The sequence below is a fragment of the Tamandua tetradactyla genome, chromosome 3, assembly GCF_023851605.1.
Source record: "Tamandua tetradactyla isolate mTamTet1 chromosome 3, mTamTet1.pri, whole genome shotgun sequence".
In the NCBI taxonomy this organism is placed as follows: Eukaryota; Metazoa; Chordata; class Mammalia; order Pilosa; family Myrmecophagidae; genus Tamandua; species Tamandua tetradactyla.
Window position 1 is genome coordinate 48,245,023 of NC_135329.1, and position 25,971 is coordinate 48,270,993.

A 25,971-nucleotide genomic window follows, 5' to 3' on the forward strand; every position below is an offset into this window, starting at 1 on the left:
AAGAGCCGATCTCGGTGGGACCTCCAAATGTAAGAATTTGAGAATTTTGCCACGCAAAGGAGGACTCCAAGAGACGTTCTCTCATGCAACACGCAAGAGGTTTATTTTCCACACATGTGTGGGGCTCGCTGAACACGCAGGAACAGAGAGCCCCGAACTTAAGTCTGCAAAAGCTTTTTAAAGGGTAAGATGAGGGGGGTGGGGGTTGAGCATGGGTCACAGGTGCTGTTTTACAAAAAAGCAGATAAGAACAGTTTTACAACAAGCACTTTTAACAGTTTCACAGCGAGCATTTCTTGAGCATGAGTCATGGGAGTGGCTATTGCAGATAGCCACAGTTTTACAACAAGTGATTTAGGCGCAAGGAGTCAGGGGGGGAAGGGCGAGAAACAGATAACCGCCCTGGGAAAGTCTCGGATTGTTTATTTTCAACCTGATGGGGCCCATAATTCTTTTCTTTATAATTCTTAACTCACACCAAATGCATAGCCATGAATACAAAATGACACAAATGCTTTTGCTGGATATTTCAGAAGCTAAGATATATGTAAATAGCTAAATTAAGCAGGAAAAATTAGCTACTGTTAAGCTTTATAAAATTCCCTTTTACAAACTAATAAGAGAATACTGAAATATTACTGTTAATTGTAGCCTACAGTTTGTATTGTTTTTGTCTCATACTAGCCTATTATTAACACCTTGTAATAGTGACATCTATTTGTGCTAGTTCAAGGAAGAAAATTCTTATATTTGTACTTCACAGTCTTTTTTCTCAACAGGGTTCAACTACGTTATAGAGTCCCATGGTTCATCCTCTACCTTTCTTTATAGTGACATACAGGACTCTAAAATTCCCTTTTCAACCACAAGCTCACACATAATTCAGTCTGTTAATTACACTAATAATATAGTACAATCACTTCTATCCATTTCCAAACATTTACAATTCACCTTATTAAAATTTCTGCACAAATTAAGCACCAGCTCCCCAATCTCTACCTCATTCTATCTCCTGGTAACCTACATATTAACACCATGCGTTTGCTTGTTATCTTTAGTTCATATTAATGAGGTCATACTGTGTCTGTATTTGTCCTTTTGTGTCTGGCTTACTCCACTCAATATAATGTCCTCAGGATTCATCGACTTGTCCTATGCATCAGGACCTCCTCTCCTATAGTTGAATAACATTCCGGTGTATGTATATACTACATTTTATTTATCCATTCATCAGTTGACGAACACTTTGGGCTGCTTCCATCCTTTAGCAATTGTGAATAATGCCACTATGAACATCTGAGTGTAAATGACTGTTCACATCCCTGTTTTCAGTTCTTCTGAACTGGGTATTTCTGAACCACTCCAAAGCCATATACCATCCCCAAATCTTTATTGCACTCATTCCTTTTTCGTTTTTAAATCGCTCAGCTCAAATCCTGACTCTTCCCAATGCATTTACATTCCACCCGCCACCCCCCCCCCCATTTTCGTAGTCCTCATTTGATTCAGGTACTACTCATATGGCCTTCTCGAATTCTTTACCGCTTCGGGTATAATTCCTTTTGCAACTTGCATACTGTAAATCCCTAAAAGGTCAGAATCGTGTTTTATACATCTATACACCCTCAAAGCTTGGCAGTGCTCCACCACAGAAGACTTCGATAAACGTGAACTGGAATGACTTAAAAAAGTCCCTGAGGACAAAGGTTTTTGTAGATTGAGTCGTCCACAGCACCGACCGTACTTATATATTAAAGACTAAATATCTGTCTGAAAATTAACTATTTGTAAAGTACTTATTTTCTACAGTTTTTTTTTTTTGACAAATATCTTATTTGATATTCTATAAGCAGAAACTAGAACCCAAGACTCACTGGTAAGTTTCTGTCGCTTCAGTGGGAGTTTCCTCGGGTTTAAACTGGCATCTTTAAAAAAATCTTAGGTGTTCCCTTTCTTAATTGTCTTCCCCAACCCCCCTACCTTCAGCCCGGTAATCTTAGCCAGGACCAGGTACAGACGCCGCGAGGACTCCTGGCTCGAATAGAAATTGAAGATACAAACCTTGCGAGCCGGTATAACAGCTCTCGTAAAATGCACCAAAAAAGAACGATTCCCTTGGCAAAAAAGTGTTACCCGCTAACTCGCCCCACTGGAGCCAGTTCCTGGGACTCTCTAGGGTTCTTGAAGTTTCTCAGTGGTTCTTCCGGTTTCCTCTCCTCTCTTTGAACAGTTTCCTCCCCTTCCCTTCCGCTGCCGAGATTTGACGAGTTCTCGCGAGGTTTTGGCCTCTTCCTAGGCCGGCGCTGAACAAGGTAGGTTGTAGGGCGTCTTCTTCGGCGTGAGTTTTTCTTGTCAACTTCGGAAAAAATGCGTTTTGGAGTCAGCCTTAGAGCAGTGGATTCTACTTACCGGCTAGGGATACAGCCGATTACCCATTTTGCGCCCTCCGATGGCCTTCATGGGTGTCGGACCCTGCGGGGCACAGCTGCGGGGCTCCAGCGGGCACTCGGCGCCAGGCGCGCGTTGGCGGGGCGCTCGGGTTGCGCGTGCGCCGCGCGGGGCGGTAGGAGCCCTCTTTGGAGACGGCGCTGGGTCTCCAGTCAGGGGGTGGTCTGTGGAGAGTGCTAAACTTGGTTCGTTCCGTGCTTCCAGAAAAAGGCCATGTTCAGTTCGAGTGCAAAGATCGTGAAGCCCAATGGCGAAAAGCCAGATGAATTCGAGTCTGGCATTTCTCAGGTAGGTGAAATTTAAGGGAGGGGAGCTGTTGCGGTTCCCTGGAGTTGCGGGTGGGTTAGGGGAGGACGCTCCTCTGGGAAAGTGGCCATGTGTATCAGGCTGCTTTGACCTCATCCCAGTACTAGCTGGGTAGCTTTTTCACATTTTGGCGATACTTGTTACTTTCCCACAAGTTGTGACTTTTGGTGAGGCGGGCGGCGCACAGAAGTGCTTCGCCTGCGTATTAGTAAGGCTCGTTTTAACAGTGTAGACATTGAAAGTGATCTACTGTTGTTTTCTGTTTCTTTAGGCTCTTCTTGAGCTGGAGATGAACTCAGACCTAAAGGCTCAGTTAAGGGAGCTGAATATAACTGCAGCCAAGGTAAAGTTAATTTTCACCCTTGTAAAGTAAGTTGATGTATAATACCTACTCTTTCAGCAATGCCTGAGAAGGGTTGTTTTATTGTTAGATGACTTGCAACTTAAATTTAATGGTAACTTGGAGCCTGGCTCCTTGACGTAGACTGCAGAGATTTGTCTATATTATTGTTAGTTACATGGTGTATATCCAGGTGTAGGGTTTGGAATTGAGAATGCACTGCAGTTTAGTTGAGTAACTACAATAGGGAGAAGCAGAATCCGAGCTGGATCCATTTAGTTGTAAAATAGCAAGATATCGTGGGGAGTTCCCATGATGGAGACTTAATTAAACTTGGAATTGAAACATTCTGTTAGTGCAGAAGTGGAAGCAACAGTCTGTCATGGAGGTATACTTTGACCTGGAGATGCATGTCTGTAGAAATTTAGATTGATGGGGCGGATTTCTCCTTATCCTTTTTTCTTGAAAAAAGAAAATGCGAAGATTGTAAAAGGATGATAAGTGCTTTAATGCAAATGCATTAAAGATTAACACATCTTATTGAATTAATGGCTTCACTTTAGAGTGTATCTGGATGCCTTAAAATTTGGTGAAGAGGGGTATGAAGAGGATAGTGAGCCATCATTTTTGCTTGCAAGACATTTAAAATTAATACCTGCAGTAGAATTAACATTCATATATAGCTGTCAACAAATTCATAACGTTTTTGTGGGTCGCATTTGTCAGGTCTGAGAAAGACTGACAGTGGAACTGTGGTGTGTATCACTTATGAGCTGAAAAATGAAAAAGAATGAGCTCTTAAAATTCTAGTGTAATTGTATGTAACAACTGGTAAACTATACACATTGGATGATGCCAAGTAATGTGTTAGTATGAAAAAACAAGATTTTATGAATTTAAAGAGTAGATGATGTACTTTTATTTATTTTTTTTTTAAGGAAATCGAAGTTGGTGGTGGTCGGAAAGCTATTATAATCTTTGTTCCTGTTCCGCAACTGAAGTCTTTCCAGAAAATCCAAGTCCGGCTAGTACGTGAATTGGAGAAAAAGTTCAGTGGAAAGCACGTTGTGTTTATTGCTCAGGTATGTGTTATACTGTTAAATGTTTTATTTTGTTAAAATCTGTTCTTAAGACTTGATATTTGTTAGAACAGTGAGACAACCCTTTCACGTATACAAGGGAACTATTCTAGGTGATATGGTGCTGGGAATGTTGTGAAATTCGAACCTGGCCTGCTAGGATTAATCAGAAATGAAAGAAACAATGTTCTGGGTCAGTAGGTATTTTAATGTCCATATTGGGTAATGGGTATGTTTGAATGTGAAAAGATGTATAATATTTGGGAACTCAGTCATACTATGAAACGAATATTTCTGTAGCATTTTTTTTTTTTTTTTTTTTTTGCCTGGGCAGGCACCAGGAATCGAACCCGGGTCTCTGGCGTGGCAGGCGAGAAGTCTGCCTGCTGAGCCACCATGGCCCGCCCTCCGCAGCATTTTAACAATAACAATTTTATATGGATTCTGAGTTGTTAAGTGAAAAAACAGTAATTTCACAGAATTTTGTCAGTAAATTGGGTCTGGTTTGCTTTGCTTTCTTGAATTTTAATTTATTTGTTAATAAGTCTTTTTACTCTTAAAGCATTTAACAGTTCTTAGCTTTCTGCCATCTGAAGGTCTATTTTGTATTTTGTAACATGATTGGTAATTTTTACCTTCCAGAGAAGAATTTTGCCTAAGCCAACTCGAAAAAGCCGTACAAAAAATAAGCAGAAGCGTCCCAGGAGGTGAGTATTTTATCAGCATCAATTTAAATATTTTTATTGAAATCTTCACAGAATGTATAGTCTGTACATAGTATACAATCAATGGCTCATGATATCATCACGTATACACATACATGAATGTGTATTCATCACTATGATCATTTTTAGAATTTGCATCATTCCAATAAAAAGAAAAAAACACATATATTCCATACCTCTTACCTTCTTCCTCATTGACTACCAGTATTTCATTCTACCCAATTTTTACCCTTTATCCTTCCCATTTATTTATTATTTTTTTTACTCATCTGTCCATACCTTGGATAAAGGGACTACCAGACCCAAGGTTTACATAATTACGGAGTCAAATTGTAAAATCTCTATTGTTATACAATCATCTTTGAGAATTAAGGCTATTGGAAAACAGTTCAGCAGTTTCAGGTACTTCCCTCTAGCCACTCCAATATACCATAAAAAACTGAAAAGGGATATCTATATAATACATAAGAATACCCTTCAGGATAACCTCCTGACTGTGTTTGAATTCCCTCAGCCACTGAAACTTTATTTTGTATCATTTCTCTTTTGGTCAAGAAGGCTTTCTTAGACTCTCATGTTGGATCCTGGCTCATCCCAGGATTTCTGTCCCACTTTGCCAAGGAGATTTACACCTCTGCGAGTCATATCCTTTATAGGGGGGAGGACAGTGAGTTCATCTGCGAAGTTGGCTTAGAGAGGCCACATAAGAGCAACAGAAGAGGTTCTTTGGGGTGACTGTTAAGCCTAATTATAAGCATGCTTAGGTTCTCCTTTCCAGGAATAAGTTTTGATAGGGCAAACCCCAAGATAGAGGACTCAGCCTATTGATTTGTTTGTCCCCACTGCTTGTGATAATATCAGGAATGCCACAGTTGGGAAAATAGATTTCTTCCTTTGTCCCCAGTCCCCCAAGGGGACTTTGCAAATACTTTTTTATTTACTGCCCAAATAACTCCGGGATATTTTGGGGTCATGCTAATCTGTACACAACATCTCAAATCCCATTCAAGATTCTATGTGCTTATGGTGTTCAACTAAACTGACCATACCCATTAAATTAGATTAAATTATTTATTGCTACCCAGAATATACATTTTGCACCAAATAAACATCTCTCCCTTTGGTCTCATGCAGAAGTTGAAGTTTTTTTTTTTAAATTAATTAATTAATTAAAATTAAGAACAAACAAAAACATTAACATATCATTCCGTTCTACATATATAAACAGTAATTCTCAATATCATCACATAGTTGCATATTCATCATTTCTTAGAACATTTGTATCAGTCCAGAAAAAGAAATAAGAGAACAGAAAAAGAAATAAAACGGTAACAAGAGGAAAAAAAGATTATACATACCATACCCCTTACCCGTCGCTTTCATTTATCACTAGCATTTCAAACTAAATTTGTTTTAACATTTGTTCCCCCTATTATTTATTTTTATTCCATATGTTCTCGTCTGTTGATAAGGTAGACGAAAGGAGCATCAGACACAAGGTTTTCACAATCACACAGTCAAATTGTGAAAGCTATATCATTATTCAATCATCATCAAGAAACATGGCTACTGGAACACAGCTCTACATTTTCAGGCAGTTCCCTCCAGCCTCTCCATTATATCTTGATTAACAAGGTGTTATCTACTTAATGCACAAGAATAACCTCCAGGATAACCTCTTGACTCTGTTTGGAATCTCTCAGCCATTGACACTTTGTCTCATTTCACTCTTCCCCCTATTGGTGGAGAAGCTTTTCTCAATCCGTTGATGCTGAATCTCAGCTCATTCTGGGATTTCTGCGCACGTTTCCAGGAAGATCCACACTCCTGGAAGTCATGTCCCACGTAGACAGGGGAAGGGTGGTGAGTTTGCTTGCTGTGTTGGCTGGAGAGAGAGGCCACATCTGAACAACAAAAGAGGTTCTCCTGGGGGTGACCCTTAGGCCTAATTTTTAGTAGGCTTGACCTATCCCCTGTGGGGTTAAGTTTCATATGAACAAACCCCAAGACTAGGGACTCAGCCTATAGCTCTGGTTGCCCACACTGCTTGTGAGAATATCAAGAATTCAACTTGGGGAAGTTGAGTTTTCCCCCGTTCTCACCATTCCCTGAAGAGGACTTTGCAAATACTTTTCCACTCACTGATCAAATCACTCTGGGATTCATCAGGCCATCACCTGGACAAACCAACAAAATCTTATGTCCTATATAAAGTTCTGTGTACTTAAGGTATTCAACCAACTATCTACATAAGTTGTATTAGGAGATGCACTAGTCAAAGTATAAATTTGTACCAAATAAACATTTTTTGCTTTAGTCTCACACGTAAGTTGAAATTTTAAAATATTACCATCTATTTTCAGCACACTGCAATAATGACATTGTTTTTTTCTTCCTCATGCAAAAACATTTTTTAAATTTGTACACTTAGTAACTATCATACAACTCTAGGCATTCCTAGATTATACCATCTCAATCTTTATCGTCTATCTTTCTTTGTGATTTCATTTATGCCCCAGCCCTCCGCCCTCTATCATTTTCATATGCAGCTTCATTCAGTGTTTTACCATAATTGTATTACAGTTAGGTAATATTGTGCTGTCCATTTCTGAGTTTTTATATTCAGTCCTGTTGCACAATCTGTATCCCTTCAGCTCCAATTACCCAATATCTTACCCTATTTCTATCTCCTGATGGTCTGTGTTACCAAGGAAATATTCCAAGTTTATTCACTAATGTCAATTCATATCAGTGAGACCATACATTATTTGTCCTTTTGTTTCTGGCTAATCACACTCAGCATGATGTCCTTAAGGTCCATTCATGTTGTTACATACTTCATAACTTTATTCTGTCTTACAGCTGCATAATATTCCATCTTATGTAAATGCCACAGTTTGTTTAGCCAACCATCTGTTGATGGGCATTTTGGCTGCTTCCATCTCTTGGTAATTGTAAATAATGCTGCTATAAACATTGGTGTGTAAATGTCCATTTGTGTCCTTGCCCTAATGTCCTTTGAGTAGAGACAGCATATAGATTGGTCCTATTTTTAATCCATTCTACCAGACTATGTCTTTTGGTTGGAGAGTTTAATCCATTAACATTCAGTGTTATTACTGCATGGGTAGTACTTTCTTCTGCTATTTTGCCTTCTGGATTTTTTATGACATATCTAATTTTCCTTCTTTTTCCCTTTATTCATAGTCTTCTTTTCTACACTCTTCTCCACACCTCTCTCTTCTGTCTTTGTATCTGTCTCTAGTGTTCCCTTTAGTATTTCTTGCAGAGCTCGTCTCTTGGTCACAAATTCTCTCAGTGATTTTTTGTCTGAAAATGTTTTAATTTCTCCCTCATTTTTGAAGAACAATTTTGCTGGATATAGAATTCTTGGTTGGCAGTTTTTCTCTTTTAATAGTTTAAATATATCATCCCACTGTCTTCTCGCCTCCATGGTTTCTGCTGAGAGATCTGCACATAGTCTTATGGGGCTTCCCTTGTATGTGATGAATTGCTTTTCTCTTGCTGCTTTCAAGATCCTCTCTTTCTCTTTGACCTCTGACATTCTGATTAGTAAATGTCTTGGAGTATGTGTATTTGGATCTATTCTGTCTGGGGTTCACTGCACTTCTTGGATCTGTAATTTTAAGTCTTTCATAAGAGTTGAGAAATTTTCAGTGATAATTTCCTTCACTAGTTTTTCTCCTCCTTTTCCCTTCTCTTCTCCTTCTGGGACACTCACAACACGTATATTCTTGCGCTTCATATTGTCTTTCAATTCCCTGATTCCTGCTCATATTTTTCCATTTTTTTTTCTTTTACAGTTTCTGTTTCTTGTCAGATTTCAGATGTTCCGTCCTCCAGTTCAGAAATCCTATGATCCATGCCCCCTACTCTCCCTACTTGGGGCGTGGTGGAGCCAGAGGAGAGGTTGCAGGCTGGTTTTAATGGCTTCAAATTACCAAGCCCTGGTGTTTGAATTCCTTGATGGAGGGATTTCACCTGGGTGGGGCTTCACACCTCCCCTGGGGAAGGCACAGGCTCCAGATAAGCCCCCAAAAGAGCTCACTTCTGCCTATGCGTGGGGCAGTTGCAGCCTGAAAAGCCCTGCCGCTGTATCCAGAGGCAGTCAAGCCTTTGTAGATACATAGCCACAAAAACCTCTTGTTTCCTTCTTTTTTTCCCCTTTTTCTGTCAGTCTTGCCCCCTTGGCGCCAGGGCAAAATGAGAAACCTCCGCTTTGACCAGGTTCACCTAAGCTGGGGGCCTATTTTTAGTAGTCAGAATTTGTTAATTAGTTCCACAATTGGCATTTGATTGTGCTCAGTCCCTGCTGCTGGTAAAGTCCTTTCCTTTCCCCTCTGGGAAGCAGCCTGTGGGGGAGAGGAGCTGGTCGCCGCAGCTTTGGGAACTCAGGGTTCTGGGGGGTGCTCGCAGCCCGTCCAGCTGGTCCAGACTGGGATATGCTGTGTGTCTGGTCACTGACGTGGCCCCAGGAGCTGTTCTGTACTGTTTTGGTTATTATAGTAGTTGTTCTGGAGGATGAACTAAAATGCGCATGTTGTTAAGCCGCCATCTTGACCCGGAAGTCCTCTCCCTCATTTTTGAAGGACAGTTTTGCTAGATATAGAATTCTTCGTTGGCAGTTTTTCTCTTTTAATAGTTTAAATATATCATCCCACTGTATTCTTGCCTCCATGGTTTCTGCTGAGAGATCTGCGCATAGCCTTATGGGGCTTCCCTTGTATGTGATGGATTGCTTTTCTCTTGCTGTTTTCAAGATTCTCTCTCTTTGACCTCTGACATTCTGATTAGTAAATGTCTACGTCTATTTGCATCTATTCTCTTTGGGGTACGCTGCAAGAAGTTGAAGTTTTAAAATATATCATCCTTTACTCTGTATTTCGATTTACCTTATATCCAGATCAGCTTCATTCATATCTCTAGTCAAAGTCTTACCACTTCAACTTTTTAAAAAAATTTTGTTAATGGAGTAACTTGGTTTCCTATATTTTAAAGTTCACTGTAGAGGCAGTATAATAGGCCAGTGCTATCATAAAAAATGAGACTTTCCTCAAATTCTGTGGGTAAAAGTTCGGGTTGATGAGAAGGAACTTGTTAGTACTGTAGTAAAACATACTAGACAATGGTTAAGGCAGGTTTTTAAATTTTGTTTTAGAGAAGTGGGTTTACAGAAGAATGGCACATAAAATATAGCATTCCCACATATCTTAGTAACCTTTGAATGGTGTGGTACGTTTGCTACAAATGATGAAAGCACATTTTCAAAATTATACTATTAGTTGCAATGCATTGTTTAATTAGGGCTCATTGTGCAGGTCTGTAAAAGGTAGCTTTTTACATTAGCTTGTGAATTAGACTAAAGTTTTCTTGTGCTGACATGACACATAAGAGTATCATCACTACAGTTTAAAATGATGATGGGAAAATGTTTAACTTGGTTGACTTGCAGGTTATCTGGCATAAACTCAAATATTAATAGTGAGTTTCTTGAACTAGACCTTCTGGTATTTCGTTAATGTCTCTGATTAGTACATTTTTCACAAATTTGGATTATTGGACCCCTGTAGATCCTTCTCTAGAGATAAGATTGAGAAAAAGTATGTTCTAGTATCCTTCTAATTTCCATATTGGCAGCACAATGAAGTATATAATCTGTATTATCCCTAATGAATGGATGAGAAAACAGACCATGAAACTTAAAAGATGGTTTTGTAATTCAGTTCTGAGAATCCAAGTTTTGGGCTTCAGTATTAAATTAGTGCATTTATTTTCTTTGTACCCGACTAAGGGACTGACTCCCAGATTTATAACCCTAATTCTCCCTCAGCCTCAAGACTATGTTTTCCCAATTTTCTCAAGTAATTATTTCACTGTGTTCCTGGTGACTTAGTCTATAACTTAAAAGCATTTCTTTCTCCCTCCTGTCTACATTAAGATCTGGTTGGTGAGTCATGCCTTCAAATTTACTTCCACTCCAGTCCTTTTATAGAGTATCTTTCTTCTACAGAGATTTGAATGTTGTCATTTATGTTTTCGTAGGCTCTTGTTATCTGTAACACGGTTCAGTTATTTTTCCAATGAAGCACTTCATCCTCTCTGGTTTGTGATTATAAAGTTGAATTGCCTTTACTCTTCCCCCCTTTTAAAATATTCTGGAATATTGGAATCTGAGAAATGACTCTTAACAGCTTTGATTGTTTTGTGGAAATTGTTTAGCGCGCTTGGATATTTGTGTGCTCTGCTAGTACTGTGAGAATGTTTAATGAGTAGTAATGAACAATTGAGCTATCTGCCTAATTTGCTTTCTGAAAGGTGCTAAAGACTTGGGGAAGTGATTTCCTCCTTTTGCTGCTGAAATTGGTGTATGTTTCTAGTATACTTCTGTGGCCATGGAACAATAAAGCCTTGTGGCTGTTACTTCATCACCATTAGAGAGTAGCTTCTGTAAGCCATTTCTCAAATGTTTATTGTGTATTATAGGTATTGTGAGATAGGAAATATGGGTGGTTAGGATGATAGTATAATATGAGCTGCTGTGGAGTGAATAAGACCTAGACAAATAATCATAATAGAAGGTAGTTTCTAAGAGGAGCACAGAGTATCTTAGATTGTTGAAAAGAAAATAAGGACTGTCTTGACATAGGTACCCCCAAATCTGGAATTAATTGAACCTTCTCATTCATTAGGCAACCACATAGGTTGTGAACTTGATTGTAATAGGGAGAGGAGCAAATTCTGTTGGCAGTTTGCATTATTGTGAATGGGTTTAAAATAATGATTGATTAACACCACAATATATATTATGGGCGTTTTAAAGGCGCTGGTTTAAGTCATGGCTCGTCCTTTAACTAGCAGTATAATTTTGGGCAAGGTACTTTTCAGTGTTAAGCTTTTTTCCCCTGTAAACCTACCCTCATATCTGCAAGCCAGGGTTATTGTAAGGATTAACAGAATATTTAGTAATATCCCTGCCTCATAGTTGCTCATAGAGTGGCAGTTACCGTTAAAACAGTTGAATACGTGAGGTGTAGGGTTACAGAGGTGTAAAAAGTTACAGGCTTGCCCTCAAAGAGCTTATAATCCTCTTGGAGATAAGATACGTGCTTGGATGATTGCAGGGTGTTGTTGGAAAGTGCTGTGAAATGAAACATAATCAGGGACCCATATAGAAGGGGCCATTTGTCCTAGAGCTGAAGATAGAGAAGGATATCTTTAGGGATAGAGTATTAACAGTTGAATTTTGGAGAACAAGGATGACTGCCAGCTAGGTGGAGAGTGGTGGTGTCTTGGAGCTCAAGGAAAGCCCTTGAAGTATCTTCTATAGGGAAATTATATGCTCACAGCAGTGTTGTAGAGAGATTACTTTGATAGCATCGGAGTGCTGATGGCTTTGGAGACGAGTAAGAATAAAGGTCCTCAACTTCTCACCTCCCAGAGATAACCACTTGTAGTTGACCTTATGGATGTGTGGATTACAGGGTATCACTTCAAATAAATTTAAGTTTTTGAAATAAATTAATAACCTGCTTATTACCCTCTTCTAATTAGGCAAAGGCTTTGATGTGATGTGTTAAATATAACTAGCCTATTTGAAATCTAGTCTTAATTTGATTTCAGGAACTGGAATTTGCCATTTATGTTTTGAATTCAAGTAGTACCCTCCTGGGATTCACCAGAGGGTAGACATTTGTTAAGATTGCTTAATTTTGTAATTATTTTCTTTAAGCCGTACTCTGACAGCTGTGCATGATGCAATCCTTGAAGACTTGGTATTCCCAAGTGAAATTGTGGGCAAGAGAATCCGTGTAAAACTGGATGGCAGCCGGCTAATAAAGGTTCATTTGGACAAAGCACAGCAGAACAATGTAGAACACAAGGTAATAGGTTAACATTTTATTATGGAAATTTGCAAACAGGTAAAAGTAGAGAGTGCAGTATAAACTTATGGCCAGCCTTTTTAAATCTAGACCTCCACCCACTTCCTTTTTGGATTATGTGTGATAGGTTTTAAAAACTTGGACACTTGAAATTCTCTGTAGCTTTTAAATTATTAGAGGAATGAAATAAAACAATTCCATGGTCTGACTTTTGGTAAGGCTATATATCCTTGATAAATTAAGGACTGGGTGGATGATGAGTTCAAGAATCTGGGGGACAAGTGTCACTTTCCTTAGGACTTCATAAAAAAATTAACCAATGTGGACAACCTCTGGAATCATGCAGTGGCTCTGTCCATGTGGTGTAAAGGAGCATAGCACTCTGGTGCAGTGATGTATAATCTTGTTCCACAACATTGGAGATCAAACTTGTCCCCAGTCTTTGGAGTGGTGAGGGCATGGTCCTGTATATTCCTTATCTTCTCAGCATCTCATTGCTGAGGAGAAAAACCATACAGGGCACAATTTCACCAAAACATGTTTTAGATTAGTATGTGAATTTAAAAGTTGTGATGAATTATTTCTTTTGTTGCAGGTTGAAACTTTTTCTGGTGTGTATAAGAAGCTCACTGGCAAGGATGTTAATTTTGAATTTCCAGAGTTTCAGTTGTAAGCCAAAATGACTAAATAAAGTATTATTCTCAGTTGCTGTCTTAGGAATGTTTTTCACAATTCCAGAGACATGAATGCACTAAGCTGTGTACGTATTTTTGATTTCCTGTATAGGCTGAAAGACATAAGATTGTTACACAAACAAAAGACACAGAAGAAAGAAACATGAGAGATATTGAGCAGAGAGAAAGTGCCTGTAGTTTGTGGGAAAGTTTGGTGTATGTGAGGATATTTTTGTATCCAGTGATATAATAGTTTTAATTTTCTGAAATTGCCAGAAATAATTAAATATTGACACTTTCACTTCAGTAATCTTTCATTTATTATTCAGTAGCTAGTAAGCAAAAGTTGATTCAGAAAGGATTGGCTTAACTCTTAGGCTGATAAAAGCAATAGAGCACAAAAGGTAAAGATTTCAAGGATGATAAAAACCAAGGTGTGTGACATTCTATTTGTATTGCCTTAAGAGAGGACAGGTTTCAGACGTACCCCAAAAAACAGGTCCAGAAAACTGCATACTAGGAACAATTTTTTTTCCAAGAGTAAAACCTGATGAGAAAGTAATATTTATTCACTGAATTTTTATACACAAATTCTTTTTAGGTCTTAAATGGATTTTAAATTAAGTATGAGTATATTTAAATATAATTCAGTATACTCTAAATGGTGTGTAAGCTTGGTGGTTAATTTAGTTTTTCAGTCCATGGAATGGTGGCATTGCATGAGATGAAATCTCTGAAGATTCTTTTTTTTTTTTTCAGCACCCTTCAATAATGACATTCCTTTATTCCTCATGTCTCTGAAGATTCTTGAGCAACATTTACGTGGCTTTAGTTGTTCAGGTTCTGTCTGTAGTTGGAGCATGATGCAGATGTTTGCTAATTGGTTTTGATTTGCTTACTATCAAGTGGCTTTCAGGTAGTGCTAAGCCTTAAAATGACCTTGCAAAATCTGCCTTCCTGTTTATGTAGGGTGAAGAAATATGCACGTCAACCTCACGTAACTTGTTTTGCATGAAATCAACCCTGTATGTGAGTTAGCTCAACTTATCAGAGTAGACCTAAGAGGTGAAACTACTATTACCCCATTTTGCAAATAAGGGTCATGCCTGGTAAGATTTGGACCTTTGACCCCAAATCCTCCTAATGCTTTTTATATTGATAGTATCTCATTTACCCTTTTCTCATTCCCACTGTGCTCTGTTTTAGTCCCTGTAACATTAGCCACAGCTGGGAAATTGTCTCCTTTTCACATAGTGGCTCCTGGTCTCTAGAATAGAAGTAATGATTTACTTGGCTTAGGTCAGGGTGATCTGCAGAGTCTTTTGCCCAGCATAAAACCATCTTTGTTACATGATGATCTCTACATTTTTGTGTCTTTTCACAATAGGTTCTCTGTTTTGTCTTACCTGTCATCTTATCTCATAAAACTTAGCAGTAGTTGTTCAGAAAATACTAGGTGAATGTAGTGAAGGAAAATTCAGTGTTACCCTGAATGTGGGCAGTGATCTGATGATGTCTGTAGATAGATGCATATTTTTACTTGAACATAATCCTAAGAAAATAGTATTTGGGGATTGCCACTCAGCCTCAGTTTTCTCTGTAAAATGAGCTTGTATTACCTTTAGACCTAAAGGAATACACTAAGTTATTTATAAAAAGCTAATTTGTGTAAAAAATTTTAAGTATGTACTTCATTAAACCACACTCATTAGCTCAATAACCTGGGAATTGTCAATGTCTGAAGCAGTGCTCTTCCAAGTTGGTATAAAAGATGATCCATTGAGGAGTTAGACACCAATGAAATCCCACATGAGTTATGTATGGTTTGACGACTGAACAAAAAAGTCTTTTTTGTTCAGTTTATATAATACTGCAGCTTACAAACTGCAGTATTGTTTGTAAATAGTATGGTTTGACGACTGAACAAAAAAGTCTTTTTTGTTCAGTTTATATAATACTGCAGTTTACAAACACCCAGTTAAGGTGATTTATGGGTTCTATTAAATGGCTAAATCTTAATAAGATGGGGAGTGTTTGTGAAACATGCTAGTATCAGATTTATCAAAGTGTTCTAGAATGTATGCATAATTTTTCTTTTTAAAAAGTACTCTTAGTGTATTGATCTTTCTGCGATGCGAAATTAGTAGTATACCTAGTAGACATTAAAATAACCTGTTCCGTGAAAAGATGAAATTTTAACATTACATGAGAAAACAATTGCATTTTAAACTAATTTGTGCTAAAGAATTAGCATACTTTTTTTTTTTTTTTCCTTTTTGGCTACATGGACCAGAAAATGAGTGAGCATACTTTTAAAGGGCCATTGAGAGATATTTCCATTGTTTGTAATTTTGTTGGTAAAAGCAATATATCATCTGTAAGATATCTGCATACTTACTCTAAGAAACTTGTAAATGATTTTAAGTCCATTTTATAATATTTAAATATGCAATACCTCTCAGTTACTTTGGAAAGAACAAAGAATATCAGAAACAAAGGAAAATTTTGGTTGACTTTCAAGAAATACATTTGTATATTGCATCTATCTTTGTGAGCTGTCTTTTTAACTTTATAGTAGAAATTTTCAATCATACATATGAAAGTATAAAAGAATAGTATAATCTGTGTACTGATCACTTGGTTTCAAGCAGTTATCAATATTTTGCTAATTTTGTTTCATCTATTCTAACCCCCTTTTTTTGCCAGAGATTTTTTTTTAATATTGAGAGATCTTTACACCCATACATTCATTCCATACATGGTGTATAATCAGTGGCTCACAATATCATCACATAGTTGTGTTTTCATCACCATAATAATGTTTAGAACATATGCGTCACTTCAGAAAAATAAGAAGAAAAAACTTGTATATCCTATACAACCTACCTCTTTCTTTGTATTTGACCACATTTTGTATTGACTACATTGACCACTAGTATTTCAATCTACCCAATTTTTTTTACCCTTTATCCCCCCTTTTTTTTGTTTTTGGCATGGGCAGGCACTGTGAATCGAACCTGGGTCTCCGGTGCATCAGGTGAGAATTCTGCCACTGAGCCACCATTGCACTGCCTGCCCCTCATTTTTTATCTTTGTTTTTACTTGTCTGTCCTTACCCTGGATAAAAGGAGCATCAGACACAAAGTTTTCACAATCACACAATCACATTGTAAAAGCTATGTAGTTACACATTTTCAAGAATCAAGGCTACTGGAAAGACAGTTAAGCAGTTTCAGGTACTTTTTTCCAGCCAGTCAAATATGCCATAAACTAAAGGGATATCTATGTAGTGCATAAAAATAACCTTCAGGATAACCTCTCCATTTGAAATTCTGCAGCCATGGAAACTTTATTTTGTCTCATTTCTCTCACCATCTTTTGGTCAAGAAGTCTTTTTCAATCCATGATGCCAGAGTCCTGACTTATTGTGGAAGTCCTGTCCCTTGTTTCCAGAGAGATTTACACCCCTGGGAGTTAAGGGAAAGAGGAGGGCAGTAAGTTTGCCTGCCAGGTTGAATTAGAGGGAGAGGCTACGTCTCGAGCAATAAAATAGTTTCTCTGGGGGTGACTCTTGAACATAATTATAAGTAGGCTTAGGTTCTGTGTAGGAATAAGTTTCATGGAGGTTTAACCCCAAGAGTGAGGGCTTAGCCGGTTGGTTGGTTGTCCCCACTGCTTGCAAGATAATCAGGAATTCCCCAGATGGGGAAGATGAATATTTCCTCCTCTCTTCCCAGTCTCCGCAGGGGACTTTGCAAATGATTCTTTGGCCAGATTACTCTTGAATATATCAGGGCATCACTAATCTGTACAAACAAAATCTCGCGCCCTATTCAAGAGTCCATATAATTATTGTGTTCACATAAACCGACTGTACAAATTAAGTTAGTAGATGTACTATCCTAAATATAAATTTTGCACCCCCCCAAAAATCTCTTCCTTTGGTATTGCACTGAAGTTGAAGTTTTAAAACAGACCATATCTTCCTTTACCTTGTATTGTGATTACTTTAATCCTATCCAGATCAGCTTCATATATATCACTAGTTGAAGTCTGATCACTTTTTCAACTTTTTAAATAGTTGTTGGAGATTTTTTTTATGGTTTTGTCAAAAAATTTTATTGTGGTAACATATACAACATAACTTTTCCAATTTTAACATTTTCATTTACAGTTGTGTTGTTAATTACATTCATAATGTTGTGCGCCTGTCAACACCATCTGTTACCAAAACTTCCCATCACCCCAAACAGAAACTTTGCACTCATTAAGCATTAACTCCCCATTCCCTATCCCACCTTTGCTCCTGTAGTGCCTTTTTGACCTGTATTCTAATTTCTGACTATGAATTTGCATAATCTACTTATTTCATGTTAGATCATAGTGTATTATTTATATGTTGAATTATTTAACAAACATTTGCCACTCATTGTTCTAGTGCTTTAATTATAATCTAATTATGCTGGTGTGGGAAACTTATATATCCCAGAAAAACCATGTTCTTCAAATCCATTCTTGTGGGTGTAGATCTGCTGTGGGTGGGACCTTTTGATTAGGTTGTTTCCATGGAGATGTGACCCACCCAATTCAAGGTGGGCCCTAATCTTTTGCTGGAATCCTTTATGAGAGGACACAGAGAGCTCAGAGATCAGAGACATTTGGAGATGGAGAAAGAATACACCCTGGTAAAAGCTAAGAGATAAAGAAATGCCCGGAGACATTTTGGAGACTGCCATTGAATCAGAAGCGTGGAGAATAGGACCAGCAGATGTCCCCATGTGCCTTCTCATATGACAGAGGAGCCGCAAATGCCATTGACCTTTCTACAGAATCAAGGTATCTTTCTCTGGATGCCTTAATTTGGGCATTTTCATGGCCTTAGAATGGTAAGTTTGTAACCTAATAAATCCCCTTTGCAAAAACCAATCCTTTTCTGGTATATTGCATTCAGCAGCTTTTGCAAACCCAAACACTGATGTAAAATTAACTCATTAATTTTGATAGAGGAGAGAATTGAAGTATATCTAGTCATCTGATATTAAAGACATTTTGCCTAGTCTACTTTGCGTGGCAATTAGTAAATAAAGACAGGGTTTTGGCTTTAGTTAGATGATGATTTGAGACTCAACTTTTCCTTTAGCTGGTCATATGAGTTTTGACATATTTAATATCTCCGAAGCTCTACTTTCTCAACCGTAAGATTAATACACTAGTATGCGTCTTCTATAATATAGAAATATACCAAATACTGAAGAAATATGGTGCTCTTCATTATACTAGAGGAAGGAATTATGCTGCATTTTTTAGTTATTTTATGTTCAGTTATAGTCTTTTTCAACTTTTTATTTTGAAATACATTAAAATGTACAGGACAGTTAGAAACATAATACAAATCTCATACAGAGACCTTCAACAAATCTTTACCACAGATACCCAGCTCCACCAATTTTAACATTTTGTTTTGCCAAGTTTGTCATATCCCATGTATCAGTGTATCTACCTCTATCTATCTAGTTGGAGATTTTTTTTTGTATATATATATATTTTTTATTTATGAAACAACTGCATACAAACATTCTTACCATATCATTCCATTCTTGTTAAACAATAACTCACAATATTTTCACATAGTTGTATATTCATCATCATGATCATTTCTAGAACATTTACATCAATTCAGAAAAAAATAAAAAGCAGAAAAAAAATTCAGACATACCATACTCCTTACCCCTCTTCATTGATCACTAGCATTTCAATCTACTAAGTTTATTTTAACATTTGTTCCCATTTATTTATTTTTAATCCATATGTTTTACTTGTCTGTCAATAAGGTAGATAAAAGGAGCATCAGACAAGGCTTTCACAATCACACAGTCACATTGCGAGAGCTATATCATACAGTCATCTTCAGGAAACATGGCTACAGGAACACAGCTCTACATTTTCAGGCAATTCCCTCCAGCCTCTTACACCTTAACTAAAAAGGTGATATCTATTTAATACTTAAGAATAACCTCCAGGATAACCTCTCGACTCTGGAATCTCTCAGCCATAAACACTTATTTTGTCTCATTTTGTTCTTCTCCCTTTTGGTCCAAAAAGGTTTTCTCAAGCCCTTGATGTTGACTTCCAGCTCATTCTAGGATTTCTGTCCCACGTTGCCAGGAAGGTCCACACCCCTGGGAGTCATGTCCCATGTAAAGAGGGGGAGGGCAGTTTGCTTGTCGTGTTGGCTGAGAGAGAGAGGCCACATCTGAGCAACAGAAGAGGTTTTCTTGGGGTTTGTCGGAGACTTAAAGCAAATCCTCAACATTACTATTATTTAGGAATCTTGTAGCTGTGAAAGCTTTAGTGTTAACTCAAGTTTTCAAAATTAATGAATCACATTGTTCTTGTATCATGACTATTTTCTCTATTTACAATTTTTAAAAATTTTTGTAACATACAACCTAGTGCATTATATTAATATTAATTACACACTGGAGGCGCGTGTTTAGAATTTAGCCTGATAGGGTGCCCAGCAAAATATTAAAAAATTGTAGTTACATGTGTATGTATATACGATTTTTGAAAGGTAAGCATTTTGGTTCAACATCCTTTTTGAACACAAGCAGGATCCCAAACCTGTAAGAATGGATATATATGCATTTGTTGTGGAAAGTAGTTGTGGTTCTAAAATTTTCCTTTTCCTTCTAGTTATAAATATATATTAATCCATTGTCCTTTTTTTTTTTATTCAGTGTTTTTTTTATTAATTAAAAAAAGAATTAACAAAACAATTAGAAATCATTCCAATCTACATGTACAATCAGTAATTCTTAATAACATCACATAGTTGCATATTCATCATTTCTTAGTACATTTGCATCGATTTAGAAAAAGAAATAAGACAACAGAATAAGAATTAAAACAATAATAGAAAGAAAAAAAAAACAAAAACAAAAACAAAAAAAACCTATACCTCACATGCAGCTTCATTCAGTATTTTAACATAATTGCATTACAATTGGGTAGTATTGTGCTGTCCATTTCTGAGTTTTTATATCCAGTCCCGTTGTACAGTCTGTATCCCTTCAGCTCCAATTATCCCTTATCTTTTTTTTTTTTTAATTAACGGAAAAAAAGAAATTAGCCCTACATTTAGAGATCATACCATTCTACATATGCAATCATTAATTCTTAACATCATCACATAGATGCATGATCATCATTTCTTAGTACATATGCATTGGTTTAGAAGAACTAGCAACATAACCGAAAAAGATATAGAGTGTTAATATAGAGACAAAAATAAAAGTAATAATAGTAAAATCAAAACAAAACAAAACAAAACAAAACAAAAACCTATAGCTCAGATGCAGCTTCATTCAGTGTTTTAACATGATTACTTTACGATTAGGTATTATTGTGCTGTCCATTTTTGAGTTTTTGTATCTAGTCCTGTTACACCGTCTGTATCCCTTCAACTCCAATTGGCCATTATCTTACCCTGTTTCTACCTCCTGCTGGACTCTGTTATCAAGGACATATTCCAAATTTATTCTCGAATGTCTGTTCACATCAGTGGGACCATACAGTATTTGTCCTTTAGTTTTTGGCTAGACTCACTCAGCATAATGTTCTCTAGGTCCATCCATGTTATTACATGCTTCATAAGTTTATCCTGTCTTAAAGCTGCATAGTATTCCATCGTATGTATATATCACAGTTTGTTTAGCCACTCTTCTGTTGATGGAGATTTCGGCTGTTTCCATCTCTTTGCAATTGTAAATAACGCTGCTATAAACATTGGTGTGCAAATGTCCATTTGTGTCTTTGCCCTTAAGTCCTTTGAGTATATTCCCAGCAATGGTATTGCTGGGTCGTATGGCAATTCTATATTCAGCTTTTTGAGGAACCGCCAAACTGCCTTCCACAGTGGTTGCACCATTTGACATTCCCACCAACAGTGGATAAGTGTGCCTCTTTCTCCGCATCCTCTCCAGCACTTGTCATTTTCTGTTTTGTTGATAATGGCCATTCTGGTGGGTGTGAGATGATATCTCATTGTGGTTTTGATTTGCATTTCTCTAATGGCCAGGGACATTGAGCATCTCTTCATGTGCCTTTTGGCCATTTGTATTTCCTCTTCTGATAGGTGTCTGTTTAAGTCTTTTTCCCATTTTGTAATTGGGTTGGCTGTCTTTTTGTTGTTGAGATGAACAATCTCTTTATAAATTCTGGATACTAGACCTTTATCTGATATATCATTTCCAAATATTGTCTCCCATTGTGAAGGCTGTCTTTCTACTTTCTTGATGAAGTTCTTTGATGCACAAAAGTGTTTAATTTTGAGGAGTTCCCATTTATTTATTTCCTTCTTCAGTGCTCTTGCTTTAGGTTTAAGGTCCATAAAACCGCCTCCAGTTGTAAGATCCATAAGATATCTCCCAACATTTTCCTCTATCTGTTTTATGGTCTTAGACCTAATGTTTAGATCTTTGATCCATTTTGAGTTAACTTTTGTATAGGGTGTGAGAGATGGGTCTTCTTTCATTCTTTTGCATATGGATATCCAGTTCTCTAGGCACCATTTATTGAAGAGACTGTTCTGTCCCAGGTGAGTTGGCTTGACTGCCTTATCAAAGATCAAATGTCCATAGATGAGAGGGTCTATATCTGAGCACTCTATTCGATTCCATTGGTCGATATATCTATCTTTATGCCAATACCATGCTGTTTTGACCACTGTGGCTTCATAATATGCCTTAAAGTCAGGCAGCGCGAGACCTCCAGCTTCGTTTTTTTCCCTCAAGATGCTTTTAGCAATTCGGGGCACCCTGCCCTTCCAGATAAATTTGCTTATTGGTTTTTCTAATTCTGAAAAATAAGTTGTTGGGATTTTGATTGGTATTGCATTGAATCTGTAGATGAGTTTAGGTAGGATTGACATCTTAATTATATTTAGTCTTCCAATCCATGAACACGGTATGCCCTTCCATCTATTTAGGTCTTCTGTGATTTCTTTTAGCAGTTTTTTGTAGTTTTCTTTATATAGGTTTTTTGTCTCTTTTGTTAAATTTATTCCTAGGTATTTTATTCTTTTAGTTGCAATTGTAAATGGGATTCGTTTCTTGATTTCCCCCTCAGTTTGTTCATTACTAGTGTATAGAAATGCTACAGATTTTTGAATGTTGATCTTGTAACCTGCTACTTTGCTGTACTCATTTATTAGCTCTAGTAGTTTTGTTGTGGATTTTTCCGGGTTTTCGACGTATAGTATCATATCGTCTGCAAACAGTGATAGTTTTACTTCTTCCTTTCCAATTTTGATGCCTTGTATTTCTTTTTCTTGTCTAATTGCTCTGGCTAGAACCTCCAACACAATGTTGAATAATAGTGGTGATAGTGGACATCCTTGTCTTGTTCCTGATCTTAGGGGGAAAGTTTTCAATTTTTCCCCATTGAGGATGATATTAGCTGTGGGTTTTTCATATATTCCCTCTATCATTTTAAGGAAGTTCCCTTGTATTCCTATCTTTTGAAGTGTTTTCAACAGGAAAGGATGTTGAATCTTGTCAAATGCCTTTTCTGCATCAATTGAGATGATCATGTGATTTTTCTGCTTTGATTTGTTGATATGGTGTATTACATTAATTGATTTTCTTATGTTGAACCATCCTTGCATACCTGGGATGAATCCTACTTGGTCATGATGTATAATTCTTTTAATGTGTTGTTGGATACGATTTGCTAGAATTTTATTGAGGATTTTTGCATCTGTATTCATTAGAGAGATTGGTCTGTAGTTTTCTTTTTTTGTAATATCTTTGCCTGGTTTTGGTATGAGGGTGATGTTGGCTTCATAGAATGAATTAGGCAGTTTTCCCTCCACTTCGATTTTTTTGAAGAGTTTGAGGAGAATTGGTACTAATTCTTTCTGGAACGTTTGGTAGAATTCACATGTGAAGCCATCTGGTCCTGGACTTTTCTTTTTAGGAAGCTTTTGAATGACTAATTCAATTTCTTTACTTGTGATCGGTTTGTTGAGGTCATCTATGTCTTCTTGAGTCAAAGTAGGTTGTTCATGTCTTTCCAGGAACCCGTCCATTTCATCTAAATTGTTGTATTTATTAGCATAAAGTTGTTCATAGTATCCTGTTATTACCTCCTTTATTTCTGTGAGGTCAGTAGTTATGTCTCCTCTTCCATTTCTGATCTTATTTATTTGCATCCTCTCTCTTCTTCTTTTTGTCAGTCTTGATAGGGGCCCATCAATCTTATTGATTTTCTCATAGAACCAACTTCTGGTCTTATTGATTTTCTCTACTGTTTTCATATTTTCAATTTCATTTATTTCTGCTCTGATCTTTGTTATTTCTTTCCTTTTGCTTGCTTTGGGATTAGTTTGCTGTTCTTTCTCCAGTTCTTCCAATTGAACAGTTAATTCCTGCATTTTTGCCTTTTCTTCTTTTCTGATATAGGCATTTAGGGCAATAAATTTCCCTCTTAGCACTGCCTTTGCTGCATCCCATAAGTTTTGATATGTTGTGGTTTCATTTTCATTTGCCTCGAGGTATTTACTAATTTCTCTTGCAATTTCTTCTTTGACCCACTCGTTGTTTAAGAGTGTGTTGTTGAGCCTCCACGTATTTGTGAATTTTCTGGCACTCTGCCTATTATTGATTTCCAACTTAATTCCTTTATGATCCGAGAAAGTGTTGTGTATGATTTCAATCTTTTTAAATTTGTTAAGACTTGCTTTGTGACCCAGCATATGGTCTATCTTTGAGAATGATCCATGAGCACTTGAAAAAAAGGTGTATCCTGCTGTTGTGGGATGTAATGTCCTATAAATGTCTGTTAAGTCTAGCTCCTTTATAGTAATATTCAGATTCTCTATTTCTTTATTGATCCTCTGTCTAGATGTTCTGTCCATTGATGAGAGTGAGGAATTGAAGTCTCCAACTATTATGGTATTTGTGTCTATTTCCCTTTTCAGTGTTTGCAGTGTATTCCTCATGTATTTTGGTGCATTCTGGTTCGGTGCATAAATATTTATGATTGTTATGTCTTCTTTTTTAATTGTTCCTTTTATTAGTATATAGTGTCCTTCTTTGTCTCTTTTAACTGTTTTACATTTGAAGTCTAACTTGTTGGATATTAGTATAGCCACTCCTGCTATTTTCTGGTTGTTATTTGCATGAAATATCTTTTCCCAACCTTTCACTTTCAACCTATGTTTATCTTTGGGTCTAAGATGTGTTTCCTGTAGACAGCGTATAGAAGGATCCTGTTTTTTAATCCATTCTGCCAGTCTATGTCTTTTGATTGGGGAATTCAGTCCATTAACATTTAGTGTTATTACTGTTTGGATAATATTTTCCTCTGCCATTTTGCCTTTTGTATTATATATATCATATCTGACTTTCCTTCTTTCTACACTCTTCTCCATACCTCTCTCTTCTGTCTTTTCGGTTCTGACTCTAGTGCTCCCTTTAGTATTTCTTGCAGAGCTGGTCTCTTGGTCACAAATTCTCTCAGTGACTTTTTGTCTGAGAATGTTTTAATTTCTCCCTCATTTTTGAAGGACAATTTTGCTGGATATAGGAGTCTTGGTTGGCAGTTTTTCTCTTTTAGTAATTTAAATATATCATCCCACTGTCTTCTAGCCTCCATGGTTTCTGCTGAGAAATCTACACATAGTCTTATTGGGTTTCCCTTGTATGTGATGGATTGTTTTTCTCTTGCTGCTTTCAAGATCCTCTCTTTCTCTTTGACCTCTGACATTCTAACTAGTAAGTGTCTTGGAGAACGCCTATTTGGGTCTAATCTCTTTGGGGTGCGCTGCACTTCTTGGATCTATAATTTTAGGTCTTTCATAAGGGTTGGGAAATTTTCAGTGAAAATTTCTTCCATTAGTTTTTCTCCTCCTTTTCCCTTCTCTTCTCCTTCTGGGACACCCACAACACGTATATTTGTCTGGTTCATATTGTCCTTGAGTTCCCTGATACCCTGTTCAAATTTTTCCATTCTTTTCCCGATAGTTTCTGTTTGTTTTTGGAATTCAGATGTTCCATCCTCCAAATCACTAATTCTATCTTCTGTCTCTTTGAATCTATCATTGTAGGTATCCATTGTTTTTTCTATCTTTTCTACTTTGTCCTTCACTTCCATAAGTTCTGTGATTTGTTTTTTCAGGTTTTCTATTTCTTTATGTTCAGCCCATGTCTTCTTCATGTCCTCCCTCAATTTATCGATTTCGTTTTTGAAGAGGTTTTCCATTTCTGTTCGTATATTTAGCATTAGTTGTCTCAGCTCCTGTATCTCATTTGAACTATTGGTTTGTTCCTTTGACTGGGCCATATTTTCAATTATTTGAGCGTGATCCGTTATCTTCTGTTGGCGTCTGCGCATTTAGACAGATTTCCCTGGGTATTGGATCCAAAAGTTTGAAAGATTTTTCTGTGAAATCTCTAGGTTCTGTTTTTCTTATCCTGCCCAGTAGGTGGCGCTCGT

General features: G+C 37.1%; 1 protein-coding gene and 1 non-coding gene across 2 annotated transcripts; both read left to right on the forward strand.

The window, feature by feature from the left end:
• The first annotated feature begins 2,246 nt into the window (after nt 1-2,246).
• On the forward strand, nt 2,247-13,503 carry RPS7 (ribosomal protein S7). Its single transcript, XM_077153092.1, has 7 exons — nt 2,247-2,312; nt 2,653-2,736; nt 3,026-3,097; nt 4,033-4,176; nt 4,816-4,880; nt 12,649-12,799; nt 13,395-13,503. Exons 2-7 carry the CDS (start codon nt 2,662-2,664, stop codon nt 13,470-13,472), a joined length of 585 nt encoding a protein of 194 aa, XP_077009207.1. The 5' UTR covers nt 2,247-2,312; nt 2,653-2,661; the 3' UTR covers nt 13,473-13,503.
• Nucleotides 13,116-13,326, forward strand: LOC143678557 (small nucleolar RNA SNORA73 family). Its single transcript, XR_013173344.1, has one exon. It is a non-coding gene; the product is annotated as a small nucleolar RNA SNORA73 family (small nucleolar RNA).
• Nucleotides 13,504-25,971: the final 12,468 nt, after the last annotated feature.

Coding starts and splice junctions, on each gene's coding strand:
- RPS7 (XM_077153092.1), top strand. CDS start 2,662: ATGTTCAGTTCGAGTGCAAAGATCGTGAAGCCCAATGGCGAAAAGCCA. Junction 4,177..4,815: donor ACGTTGTGTTTATTGCTCAG/GTATGTGTTATA, acceptor TTTACCTTCCAG/AGAAGAATTTTGCCTAAGCC. Junction 4,881..12,648: donor AAGCAGAAGCGTCCCAGGAG/GTGAGTATTTTA, acceptor ATTTTCTTTAAG/CCGTACTCTGACAGCTGTGC.